The sequence below is a fragment of the Aspergillus karnatakaensis genome, assembly GCF_047715665.1.
Source record: "Aspergillus karnatakaensis strain CBS 102800 unplaced genomic scaffold BJY04scaffold_2, whole genome shotgun sequence".
NCBI lineage: Eukaryota > Fungi > Ascomycota > Eurotiomycetes > Eurotiales > Aspergillaceae > Aspergillus > Aspergillus karnatakaensis.
Window position 1 is genome coordinate 506,969 of NW_027395714.1, and position 12,868 is coordinate 519,836.

At 50.3% G+C, this 12,868-nt stretch overlaps 5 protein-coding genes across 5 annotated transcripts; 4 read left to right on the forward strand and 1 right to left on the reverse strand.

Moving 5' to 3' along the window:
* Window positions 1-13: 13 nt before the first annotated feature.
* BJY04DRAFT_212965 (uncharacterized protein) lies at window positions 14-547 on the forward strand (the record flags this gene model as incomplete). Its single annotated transcript, XM_073714742.1, has 2 exons — window positions 14-234; window positions 292-547. The coding sequence occupies 2 exons, from the start codon at window positions 14-16 to the stop codon at window positions 545-547; spliced, it is 477 nt and encodes a 158-aa protein (XP_073576814.1).
* A 998-nt stretch (window positions 548-1,545) lies between these two features.
* On the forward strand, window positions 1,546-4,178 carry BJY04DRAFT_212966 (putative dynamin GTPase; the record flags this gene model as incomplete). The annotated part of the gene is made up of 4 exons (XM_073714743.1): window positions 1,546-1,621; window positions 1,679-3,741; window positions 3,791-3,932; window positions 3,985-4,178. The coding sequence occupies 4 exons, from the start codon at window positions 1,546-1,548 to the stop codon at window positions 4,176-4,178; spliced, it is 2,475 nt and encodes an 824-aa protein (XP_073576815.1).
* Window positions 4,179-4,574: 396 nt separating this feature from the next.
* BJY04DRAFT_177012 (lysine--tRNA ligase KRS1) lies at window positions 4,575-6,753 on the forward strand. Its single transcript, XM_073709554.1, has 3 exons — window positions 4,575-4,888; window positions 4,956-6,543; window positions 6,603-6,753. Exons 1-3 carry the CDS (start codon window positions 4,670-4,672, stop codon window positions 6,611-6,613), a joined length of 1,818 nt encoding a protein of 605 aa, XP_073576816.1. The 5' UTR covers window positions 4,575-4,669; the 3' UTR covers window positions 6,614-6,753.
* A 1,776-nt stretch (window positions 6,754-8,529) lies between these two features.
* On the reverse strand, window positions 8,530-10,358 carry cox15 (cytochrome c oxidase assembly protein cox15). The gene is made up of 2 exons (XM_073709555.1): window positions 9,946-10,358; window positions 8,530-9,883 (listed from the first exon to the last, which is right to left on the reverse strand). Exons 1-2 carry the CDS (start codon window positions 10,317-10,319, stop codon window positions 8,770-8,772), a joined length of 1,488 nt encoding a protein of 495 aa, XP_073576817.1. The 5' UTR covers window positions 10,320-10,358; the 3' UTR covers window positions 8,530-8,769.
* Window positions 10,359-10,545: 187 nt separating this feature from the next.
* On the forward strand, window positions 10,546-12,426 carry BJY04DRAFT_45007 (uncharacterized protein). The gene is made up of 3 exons (XM_073720413.1): window positions 10,546-11,254; window positions 11,307-11,390; window positions 11,448-12,426. The coding sequence occupies exons 1-3, from the start codon at window positions 10,762-10,764 to the stop codon at window positions 12,200-12,202; spliced, it is 1,332 nt and encodes a 443-aa protein (XP_073576818.1). The 5' UTR covers window positions 10,546-10,761; the 3' UTR covers window positions 12,203-12,426.
* The last annotated feature ends 442 nt before the right edge of the window (window positions 12,427-12,868 follow it).

The following is a 12,868-nucleotide window of genomic DNA, read 5'->3' on the forward strand; positions in this document are numbered from 1 at the left end:
TCAGATCATCAAAATGAAGGCCACTTTCGCTACTCTCGCTCTCTCCCTTGTTGGCGCTGCTGTTGCCGCTCCCTCTTCGACCTGCCCGGGCACTGCTAAGCCCTTCCCCTACAGCGTCGATGACGTTAAGCTCTACCACCTCAAGGAGAGCAACACCTGGGACTTGACCATCTCCGTCACTGAGCGGGACGCTTCCGGGAACGCTCTCGGCTCTACTCTCTGCCACAGTGCCTGGTCAGCTACATCGCTACCTATCTAACTTGAGATTACGCAGACTAACATATATAAAAGGAACAACGGCTCTACCTACGTCGCCCGCGAAATCTGCGAGGACACTCACTACTTCTTCTGGCTCCCCAACGGTGCCCCCGACCCCAACCACTGGGACGTCATTGTCGACGGTCCCAACGGCCAGGGCGAGGGTGTTATCGAGTTCGGTAACAAGTACAAGTGTGGCCCGTACACTGGTGAGACTGGAAACATCGACACCGAGTGTACCACCACCAACGGAGGATGGTTCTTCCTCCACGAGCGTGAATCTTCTTAGGCTCCCTTCTTCTATAGAGGGCTCATGATAATCGTGAGGAGGTTGACAAATGAGGCATAAACATTTCATTCAGCTTGCATGTATATGGATTGGTGTGACTTGGTTTGGTTTTGCATTGTTGAGCGGGTTCACTGGAAGCATGCTCTAGACTACACTCCTTATAGAATATGACCAGCGTTTTATATATCACTACTGTCTTCTTTGCAGTTCATATCATCAGCGTAAACCATTAGCTGTTTTACACTTGGCCGATTCCGGGGTACCTTACTAAAGATACCAGCATCTCGCCCACAGAGGGTAGCTCTACCTGGCTGCAGCTCCAGTACTGGCTTGAACTTATGAAACGTTATTTTCTCCCGGCTAGTAGATTCTCGACTCAATGAATGTCGTCGGTATTGCTTCCATACTATTTGATTTACAAGAGACGGTGGCTATCGAGCTTGGATACGCACGGGCATGATCAGTGAAGTACCATAAAATCAAGCGCGTTTCAAGGGTTATTGTTTTGTATAGAGAGGACGAGTCTGGCAAATATATGTTTTCTCATGAAGTAGATAATTCAAATATTATCTTTACCAGTGTTTCTCGTGAGGGCCATCAAGAGAATGCTAAGGAAGCTTCATAATAGAAAGCATTAGGGTTGTGCAATCATTGCGCAATAACGTTCCATAGCTTTGTGAATGCTAACACAGGACCTCAGCTCTAATTCCCTCACCTCTAAAAGAGGTATTTCATTCAGTCCCCTTGTCTTTCTTGAGCTAACACACTTCTTCCTGTCCTTCCTCATCTCCTCTCTTTCTCTTCTCTTCTCTTCCCTATCCTCCCCTCCCTCCTCTTTTCTCCCTCGCTTCTCTTCCCAGTCCCTCTATTCGGGCTACACCAGTTACTCAGAGTCAACGCCGTTCTGATGCACACTAACCTGCATTGTCTATCCTGTTTTTCCACCGTGTCACGACAAAGGGAGCCTCTTAAGCCCTGCATCACCCATCTATCCGAGAATGAGAACCACCAGTCTCGCAATTCGAAGTACCCCGGAGGTGAGCTCTGATGGTCAGCGGCGAGATATCAGCCGTGGTAAGTCACTTCTTCGCACAATACAATATTCGTTACCGTCAGGGCTAACGTATTCAGCCTCAGCAGAAACCTTGACGCCCACTATGGAGGCCCCAGAAAAGCCGGACCCTTCTAGTGAGCTTAACAACCTCACCCAGAGCATGACAACCTTGGTCAAGAAAATTCGAGACTTACGCCATATCGGAATCGAGGACTCCAAGATCAGCCTCCCGAAGATCTGTGTGATAGGAGACCAGAGCACTGGCAAAAGCTCCTTAATCGAAGGCATGTCGCAAATCAAACTACCCAGAAGTTCTGGAACCTGCACACGGTGTCCGATGGAGATAAATCTGTCTGAGAGTGACCCCGATCAGGCTTGGAGTTGCAGTGTATATCTCTCTAGAAGATATATGTTTGATGGTGCCAAAAAATTCAAGCCTAGGAAGTCTGACCCGCTAGGGCCATGGCACCCTCAAGATCAAGAGGACGAGTTTTTTATTACGATCACCGACACCGACAAAGTCGAGAAAGTGATTAAATGCGCTCAGATGGCAATCCTTAACCCCAGTGAGCCGAGTGATAGCTTTATTCCCAGAGAGGACGAAGAGATGGACACTCAACACGTTCAGGTCAAATTCTCACCAAATGTTGTAAGGCTTGATATTACAGCTCCTGGGTTTCCTAGTCTCTCTTTCTACGATCTACCGGGCGTCATCAACCAGGCCGAAGTTGACGAAGAGCGCTACCTGGTCCCGCTCGTTGAAAACCTAGTCAAACAGTACATCAACCAGGAGCACTGTATTGTTCTCCTCACGATGACTATGACAGACGACGTCATGAACAGCAGCGCTTCTCGTATACTGCGAGACACCCGCGGAGCTACAGGTCGAGCCCTAGGGGTTCTGACGAAGCCTGACCGAATACAGCCCGGGGATCCATACACTCAATGGGTGGAGATACTCGAGGGCGTCAAGTTTGAGCTTGAGCACGGATATTACGTGGTCAAGAACAACCCTAATCCTTCTGTCGAACACTCTGTAGCTCGAAAGGAGGAGGAGGACTTCTTTGCGACTGCTCCGTGGGCAACTGAACTAGCAGAATACTGTGATAAGTTTGGCACGCGAAATCTGCAAGCTATGCTGTCTGAACTTCTGTTCCAGCAAATACAGCGGTGCTTACCTTCTATCATTGATAAAATCGACGAGAAAGCTGCCCGTATCGACGAAGAGCTCTCCACGCTACCGGCACCTCCATCCGCTAATATTCCGTACATTTTGTGTGGAAAACTACATACGCTCAAGGATCGTATCCGGTCCCAGATCGATGGCGGTTCTCGCGACTACCCGTTGCAGAAGCAATGGAATGAGATTGCGGAAGATTTTAAGCTGGCTTTGACTAAGACTCGTCCATCCGTACGGCTGCTGACAGAACGGGACAAGTCAATAATAGAACGCGATGACGACGACTCTGATGTTGAGCTGGTTGAAAGTCCTCGGAAGAGGAAGTTACCTGGAAATGTTACCAATCCTGCCTCACCGTCTGTGCAAGGTAAAGCCAAGAAACCAACAGGTTACCATACCCATCATTTTGACCAATTCACGAGAGCCGCTATTGTTTTCACATGGGAGGATATCCGTGGTATCAACAGGGAATCGGCCAGTGCTGGAATTCCACAGCAGATCAATCTGAAGGCTATTGACTATATGAACCAGATGAGCGTCGCTCATTGGAGGGAGCCGATGATCACCTTCATTGACGCCAGCCACCAAGTGGTGAAGGAAGTCCTTCTGCACGAACTGAAGAAGGCGTTCCTTCAATACAATCAGACAGGACTCTTCAGAGAGCTTGAGAAGATTATGAAGGGCTACTTGAAAAGGCTTCGAGCGGATCATGTTGCGCATGTCGAAGAAATCTACAGTATCGAACATCAGAAGCCGTTTACTATGGCAAACTCTGCTTTAGAGAAGGCAACATCCGACGCCCTCAAGATGTTCGAGGAAAGTCGCTCAAGAGCCCGGAAAGACCATTACTTGAACCAGAGATACCAGCCAGAAGACCAAGGAAGAGAGGCTGCAAGAAAGAAACTCGGAGACGCTGAGCTAGGCGCAGACGAATTCACCATGGAGGTCAAGATGATGGCTGTGAGTTACTTGGCTGTGAGGATTGGCGCAGGCTACTGACAATATCCAGACAACCCGAGGCTACTATATGGTAGCTAGCTCTAGATTCCTCGACTCAGTATGCCAAAGTGTGCATACCAAGCTTTTCTTCAAGTGCCGGGAACATCTTGTCGAGACTATCGAGCAAGAGCTGGGAATTCAAGACGAGAATGGTAAGTCTCTGCTTCCAGTGAATGATCATGTACTAACTATCTTGCTATTTAGCTGCTGAGAGATGCGCCGAGCTCATGTCTGAGGATGTTGGGCGCCAGCGTCGTCGACTGTATCTAGAGAAGGAGAAAGAGAAGATCGCCAAGGCCCAAGATTGGTTACGTGCTGAGAAGAGCATGAACGATCAGGATGAGATGATGGAAATAGACCAACATTCTATGATTAAGTCACAGTCCCAAGAGTGGTAAGAGTTGCTGTGGACAAGTTCGTTTCTTGGACTGTTGGACTTTGTCAAGAGCAAGAAGAGCAAGGCGGGGTTCTGTTATCGCCAGCAAACCCCCACTTCCTTGCCCATGCCCTAAGCCCTATCATTTGTCTTGTTGTGGTCAGAGGTCTTTGGCTGGCGGCGAATGTACGGCTCTGAATGGCCACAATCTTGATGTAGAGTAAGGATGAGGTTTTCATCTTTGTTTAGAATCGAATATCGGAGTTGAGAAAGGCAGAGGATCTTGTAGGTGATGGCTCTGAGTCATTTGATCTTGTAGTAGTAGTTCTGAGCACCCAATGACGGGCCCCGCGGCGACTCCCGCCCAAAAATCTTTGGCGCGCTTCTCCATCCTCTCCTCTCCCACTTCTCCTTGATAATTTCATATCATTCCCACGGCCGACGCCGCTTGTGCTAGTTTCCATTTACCTCTTTCGAGCGGTAAAGACAGCGTCGCGCAGATCACTTTTCAACATGGCCGATTCCAACCCCGTCAAGGAGGCCGAGGCCTCCCTCGCTAACCTCTTGCTCGATGAGGTCACGGGCGAGAAGGTCTCCAAGACCGAGTTGAAGAAGCGCCAGAAGATGCGTGAGAGGGAAGCTAAGAAGCAGGAGAAGGCTGCTGCCGCCCCTCCCAAGCCTGCGCAGAAGAAGGCCTCTGCTGAGGAGGAGGAGGCGAATCTCACCCCTAACGTGAGTGCTTTTGTATTTTGCGTCTGTTTCAACAGAGTGCTTATCAAATATCTTTCTCTGGCCACAGCAATACTTCGAGATCCGTAGCAACAGGATCAACAAGCTCCGAGAGACCAAGCAACCCGACCCCTACCCTCACAAGTTCCAGGTCGACGATGATCTCCGCAAGTTCCTTAAGGAGTACGAGAGCCTCGCCAAGGGCGAACAGAAGCCGGAGACCACCGTCCGGGTTGCCGGCAGAATCTACACCAAGCGTGCTTCCGGTGCCAAGCTGATTTTCTATGATATCCGCGCCGAGGGTGTTAAGGTGCAGGTGGTGTGCCAAGCTCAGAATGCCGCTGGTGGTGTTTCTTTCGAAGATCAGCATGAACACCTCCGGAGAGGAGATGTCATTGGTATCGTTGGTTTCCCCGGTCGTAGTAACCCCAAGAACCGCCCGGATGGTGAGTTGTCTATCTTCGCCAGCGAAGTGGTTCTCCTCGCGCCCTGCCTTCACGCCATTCCCTCCGAGCACTACGGTCTCCAGGATAAGGAGCAGCGCTACCGCCAGCGCTATCTTGATCTGATTATGAACGACAAGTCTCGTAACGTTTTCATCACGCGCTCTAAGATGGTCACATATATCCGCAACTTCTTCGACCAGCGCGATTTCGTCGAGGTCGAGACCCCCATGATGAACGCCATTGCTGGTGGTGCTACCGCTAAGCCCTTCGTTACCTATCACAACGAGCATGACATGAACCTCTTCATGCGTGTCGCACCCGAACTGTACCTCAAGATGCTCATTGTTGGAGGTCTCGAGCGTGTATACGAACTTGGCCGTCAGTTCAGAAACGAGGGTGTTGATCTTACTCACAATCCTGAGTTCACCACCTGCGAGTTCTACTGGGCTTACGCTGATGTTTACGATGTCATGAACCTGACTGAGGAGCTCGTCTCTGGCCTTGTTAAGCACATTACTGGTGGCTACGAAACCACTTTCCACACACAAACTGGAGAAGAATACAATGTCAACTGGAAGGCCCCATGGAGGCGCGTGGAAATGATCCCCGCCCTTGAAGAGGCCACCGGCGAGAAGTTCCCTCCTGGAGACCAGCTTCACACCGCCGAGACCGGCGAGTTCCTCAAGAAGGTGTTGAAGAAGACTGGCGTCGATTGCACACCTCCTCTCACAAACGCCCGCATGCTTGACAAGCTTGTTGGTGAATTTATCGAAGAGACCTGTGTCAACCCTACCTTCATCACTGGCCACCCGCAAATGATGTCTCCTCTGGCCAAGTATCACCGCCAGCACGCCGGTCTCTGCGAGCGCTTCGAGGCTTTCGTCTGCAAGAAGGAGATTGTCAACGCCTACACCGAGTTGAACGACCCATTCGACCAGCGCCTCCGCTTCGAGGAGCAGGCCCGCCAGAAGGATCAGGGTGACGACGAGGCTCAGCTTATTGACGAGAACTTCTGTACCAGCTTGGAGTACGGTCTGCCTCCTACCGGTGGCTGGGGTATGGGCATTGACCGTCTGGTCATGTTCTTGACGGATAATTACAGCATCAAGGAGGTCCTCGCCTTCCCCTTCATGAAAGAGGATAAGACCGCCACAGAGGGCAAGTCCGCTGCCGAGGTTGTTGGCATTGAGCCCAAGCCTGAGGAGGGAATCCGTAAGTTCTCACCAACCGATCCGTGTCTGCCAGTCAGCTAACAGTCCGCTCCCTTGCAGCCCACAAATAGATTTAGAAGCCCGGTACAGGCGGGATGACGCCATTTGATGAATTCTCATGACTGAGCTTATTGGACTATGAAAAAAGATACATGAATAAAATAACGTGAAATCTACACTATCTTGGAGCCACCATCTGCGTGATCTAGACTACAGAGACCCAATGTGGGTAGCTTAAAAGTAGATGTGGGAGGGCATCAAGCGTAACTTGCCCCCCTGATACAACTTCATGTCTGCCTACAGTGGGAAGTTCACAGGGGCTTTGTACCCTAGTTGTTGTACAAAAGGAAGCATAAACTTTAGCATTATACTGTATCTGAGGACACTTGATTTAGCTTCTGAGTCTCCTGCTTTTCGGATATATTCTCGCATTCACTATAGCGCATTCAACAAGTAGCTATTGTTCCAACAAGAAGAAATCTCTTATTCTCAGCAAAGTAGCATTCCCAGTTCTATCTGACCACTTAACACTGGAACGTGAATTTTTGTAGAAGGGCTATTCCTCATCAATGTCACAAAACCACCACTCTCCATTGCAGTGTTAGTCCTTTATAGTGTTGGGCTTTCAAGACTATATCATCTTCTCCCCCCTCCAACACATCCATCTTACTCACGCCCCTCCAGTTGCTCTGGCTGTCTTGTTTTATCACCCTACATTACACCTGGTGCTTGGGTTCAAGAGCATAGGTCTCTGATCGACCACTTTACTTTCCTCGAAGAGAGCCACATCATCACCAGCAAGGACAGAGGGCAAGAAGTAGGAGGAACCCTCATCGATACAGGTCTGCTCTTCTGGTACAGAGAGCTCTCTATCATCCAGTTCCCCAGCATCGTATCCTGCAACCTCACTCTGATCTCAAACCAACCCCCATTCACATGGATAACACCCGATGGTCAATAGTGCGAGCAGGCCCCGCCAAATGCGACGTCTGCGATCAACGAAACCCCGGCTCTATGCCCCGATGCAGAATATGCGGCTGGCAAACCTGTCACAGTGACTGTCCCACAGCCCCAGGCTGTTCGCATTCCTCTCAGAACGGGCGATGCTACCATCTATGTATTCATCCACGTCGGCAAAGTAGATCCTCGCCTCTCCAGAGCGATGGCAGCATCCATCACGCCCAGACCGGCTCTCAGAGGTTCCATCCCTATAGTCCGTCTAGCAGTCGAGTCCCTCCTCGCCCCTCCCGTGCCACTCCACTCGCAAGCCGCTTTGTTGCTTCTGCGCCTTCAACACCCCCAAATGAAAACAGCCCGCAGCAGAGCCAGCCCAGTCCTCAACGAGAAAGACGTCTTTTCCCTCGACGGACTGCCCAGGTCATTTCCACTTCCTCCCGACCTCGCAGATCTCCACGGATTAGCAGAGCATCCCGTCCCGAGCCTAGAAGAATACCAACACCCGCACCTACGTCTGCAGCTACACCTGGCACCGGGGACAGAGGCAGCAATGACTGCAATATCCCAGATCCCGATTCTCAACTAAGCACGAGCAGCTTGCCTGATTTCAACAACTACACCCCCCTTGAGCAAGTTGCGATCTGGGTTCTCGCAGCACTGCTTACGGAGCAGCATATTCGTGTGAATCCAGAGAATTATGGCGATGCGGCACGAGACCCAAGCAGGTCCGCGAGGGAGACTGCTGATCGTTTGATGGAAGCTTGGAGAGGGGAGAGTTCTGGTAAAAGAGGCAGAGGTTCCGACTGTGAAGCTGAAAACCCTGATGCTGATAAGCGGAGGGGGTAAAAATTGGGGTGAGGTGGGGTTTTCGTTTTCATGAGTAATGAGTGTCATCTTTGGTTTTTGGCTTTCGTTTCGAAGCGTGATATCTTTTCGGGTCTACTTGGGGAAAAGTTGGCGTCTACTTTGGTCTAGATATTGTTCTGTTCTTGCGGTTAGCGGGTTGGAGTTTTGGTGTTTTGAGAAGAAATCTGGAAGATGTATCTATTTCTTAGCAGGCCATAGTACGAAATACGATGGTCTAATCTTGGGCTGTAGCAGCAACAATATGATAGGTTCAACAGTCCTAAGTTCAATAATGTATATTGGTACAGTGTTAGTAGTAATATACAGGGATATATAGTAGAGATGCCTGTGGTGATACAGCGGAGAATCCGACCCTCCGCGATTTGAATGCTTTCTTATAGTCGCCTGAAAGAAGTGTGTCGCTTCAAAGCTTATGAGGAACATGGCTGGCAGCTCTTGAAAGCGACTGACCCCGCGCCTTTGCTGCCATTTGCAGCAACTTTGCTGTCCGTGAAGGATGCCAGATACGGCTACCGAGGACAAGAACCCAGGTCAGGAGGAACAAGCTTCCAGCTTGGTGAGCAGAGGCGAGGGGAGTAGGAACTAGATAAAGTAGAGTGGACAAGCCGAGACCAACTTGCATCCAAGCAAACGCCACGACACCGTGGACACCCTTCCTGGCTGCTGGCGGTAGGAGGCGCTTCATATTAGGTGACCTGCGAGTGTAGGCCCACAGTGCCATGATTGACGTAAAAGTTGTCATGGCAAGAATGCGGTGGTCCAACTGGACTAGAGAGGGGTTCTCAAGCATGTTCCTCCACCAGAGATCTGAGCGGTCTTCGTGGCGAGAGTACCTGTTGTCAAAGAGTTCTGCCATGGGAGGGGCGAGTCCGTTACCCATATAGGGGAATTCGTTGTAGATGAGTCCAGCGTCCAAACCGGCAACAAGCGCACCAGACATGGCGGTCACGAAAACCAGGAGTGCTAGGCCAGCAACGGATCGACGAAAGAGCTTGAGCTTTGTGTCCTTGAGCGCGTCAAGGATCTTGATTCCCGCATCCGGATCAGACAATAGGCGGTGGGACCGCAGAATAGCGAGTCCATTCCATAGCATTGCAGTGTAGCAGACGAACGCAGCTCCCAAGTGCGCCGTTAACCGGTATTGACTAACGCGTGGGTGACTGCCGGGGGCAAAAAGATCGTCCTTCAAGCCTGACTTGACCATCCACCAACCGATAAAGCCCTGGAACCCAATCAAGCCTGCAATGCCGGCGAGCCGTAGCGCCATAGGTTTGCTGACCTGTTTCCTTGCAACAAAGTAGACAGCCGGTAGAACGAACGAGATTCCAACAAATCGACCCCAGAGACGGTGGATCCATTCCATGTAGTAGATAGATTTAAATTCGGAGAGCGTCATGGTAGAGTTGAGAATTTTGAATTCGGGGGAGGCACGGTATTTGGCGAATTCGGATTCCCAGTCTTCAGCGTTCATGGGAGGAAGAGACCCGGTGACAGGACGCCATTCTGTAATACTCAATCTTCAAATAGAATTAGTTATGGACCTTTTCACGAGTTCAAGATCAATGTAAGCGCAACATACCCAGATTCAGTTAGTCTAGTCAATCCTCCAAAGACCACAATGCCAAAAACACTGGCCGCGCTGCCTAGTAACCAATAGGCCACCTTTTTGTCTGTAACTTCAGGGAAGCTCGACTTTGTCGCTTTTGATTTCGCACCATTAGCAACAGCAGCGTCGGAGGCGCATCGTGCAAAAGCCTTCCTTGCTTGAGTTCTGAGCGATGTCGCATTGAGTCTGCTGGTATTGCGGGAGAAGGGAGCGGAGGGTGTGCGGAAAGTCGATGTCGTGCCATAGTTTTGCGTTCGGACAAGGCATTGGCGGCAGGTGAAGAGTTCTTTTGACAAGCGCGGTGCAGCCCGCCTAAGAAGGAGCATAGAGCTCCCTAAAGACGCCATGCTTGCAGCAACGATGGAGTTGTGCTCTTGAGGGGAAATTTGTCAAATGTCGCGATGGCCAGGATGCGGCGGACATTCCGGATCCTCAGGCCGAAAATAAATCGAGCCAATCAGATCCCTATAATTTGTGGTCTACAGATCCTCGACCATCATACGATGCAACACACAATTGAGATGCTGGTATTAACAAGTGATAGTGCCCAGAAAAGCTAAAACTAGAGAAGTAGCCAGCTATAGCGTACATGACACCCTTCCTGATGGTCTAGCAACTTAGAAACTGCTGACTACCTGAAAATGCTTTGTTCCTCTGAGGCGCCGAGGCAGAAGCTATCCCGTTCCGGCTTAGCTCCTCCAATGCTCTGGTCCTCAAAGCGCCGCAACACCAGACAGCATCATATTCACGAAACGCAAACATCAGACGGTCCTTGGTCTCACCCAGAAAATGTCCTACGCGCTAGAGACCAAGAAGCGCAAGTTTCACCGAGTACTCGAATCCCTCACCAAACCGTCCACCTCCGAATCCTCTTCCAACAAGACCTCCGCGGCATCGCTCGCCCAAGCTCCGTCTGCGAAACGGCTTCGACCGAACGGAAATGACAGCGTTCTCGCTTCCGTGCGAAAAGACATTCTCAAGATAGCACGCCCTGTGTCACGCGCTTCCTCTGTATCTTCACAGTCACGACCCAGTTTTGTCCCCTGGGACCGCGAGCGCTTCCTAGAGCGGTTAGAAACGTTTCGTCGCGTAGATCGATGGTCGCCGAAACCTACCGCGGTGAACGAAGTTGAATGGGCTAAACGTGGTTGGATATGCTCGGACGTGGCTCGGGTTTCCTGTGTGGGAGGCTGTGGGGGCTCTGTTGTTGTCAAAATTCCTGACGAACTAGATGAGTTGGATGGATACGAGAGCGAGAAAATACTGGAGAGAAAGGAAGTCCGTGAGTCTTCAGCATGCAAGTTTCTACATGGATTAGGGCTAATAAAGGTTAGGCGCAAAACTGGTACAGGAATACTCAAATCTTCTTGTTCAGGGACACGGAGAGAATTGCCCGTGGCGGAACAAAGGCTGTGACGGTTGGTCTCTCGACATCCACAGCTTCCACGAAGCGCATACTGACTATATTCGCCTAGCTACTATTCATCGCATACCCCTGACGAACCCAGAATCCGCAATCTCCAGTTTCAAAACGCGGTATCTGCATCTACTAAAAATGGCTGAACAGCTCCCTGGTATAGAATCTCTGCAGGTTCCGGAAGGCTTCAAAACCAAGGATCTCATTTCGACCGTACCTTTCGGGGCTTTACAGACATCCGAATCACAAACAAATCCCACCGAAGCGCCACATCCCAATCCCGAACCGAACCAGGAAAGTGCATCTGAGCCTGTTATGCCAAGCGATCCAATAAACGAGGCAGCATTTGTATTAGCATTCTTCGGCTGGGACTCGGTTGAGGGAGCAGCAAGCTTGGCGGGCTGCAGTGCATGCTTTCGGCGTTTGGGTCTCTGGATGTACAAGCCAAAGGGTGACACTCCGGTCGACGATCCCTTAGATGTGGCTAACGAACACATGGAGTACTGTCCATGGGTTAATCGGAAAGCTCAAAGTGGTACAGGCAAACAGTCAGAGAAACCAGATTTGCTTCACAATGGGTGGGAGCTATTAGCTCAAGCGCTCAAAGTCAAACATTTGCGACAGACACGGACGAGTACCCCAATGAGTAGCCGTGCTGCCTCTGAAGCCCCAACGATGGATGACCCATTTGTTGACGAACCCAATGATGATGTTAAAAAGGCGAAGGAGCGAGAGTGGTGGGCCAGAATTCGACGGATGAGACAAGTACTGAATGTCAAATCACCTAAGAGAAAGCCATCAACAGCTCAGTGATCTGTTGCCAAACAGCACTGTCGAAATCTAGGGTTCTATTTGCTCTCGAGATTTGGTTGGCTGGTTGCTATCAAACTTCATTGTCTATTCGCTCAACCTATATGGTCTCCACTATCTATACTGCGTCATACGTTGAACACTGTTACCTTCACAGTATTGCTGGCTTCACGCAATTTTATGCTGCTAGCAGTTTGTTGGGGGCCACGTTTATGATCAGCCACACCACTTTTCGCCAAACCGGAGCGGTATGAAAAATAACTACTGCACATAGCAACCTTCCCTAGATTACCTCTAGGCTATGGTCCACATAGCCCATTACTGGCCATAGAGGTTCTTACTGGCAAAAGTCAAAAAGCTAGGGTAGAATTGTATGTCTCTATGTGCGACATGCTAGGGCAGTTTATGCGCCCAAATACCTATCACTACCACGCCTCTCGAGTCCTCCCGCTACATACAATGATAACCAACGCCAAGTACAGTCTCGTACGCGCTGATGACCAACGAATACTCCGCCCTCAGAGATTTCGAGGTCATGATGATAATTACGGTGTCTGTATTGTTCTGAGTTCCGTTAGTATAGCCTGACGGACCATCAGACAACTTGCATCTTGAGGGAACAGGCATAGCAGCCAACAAATGTGTACTAATACAAGCACATGAACCACC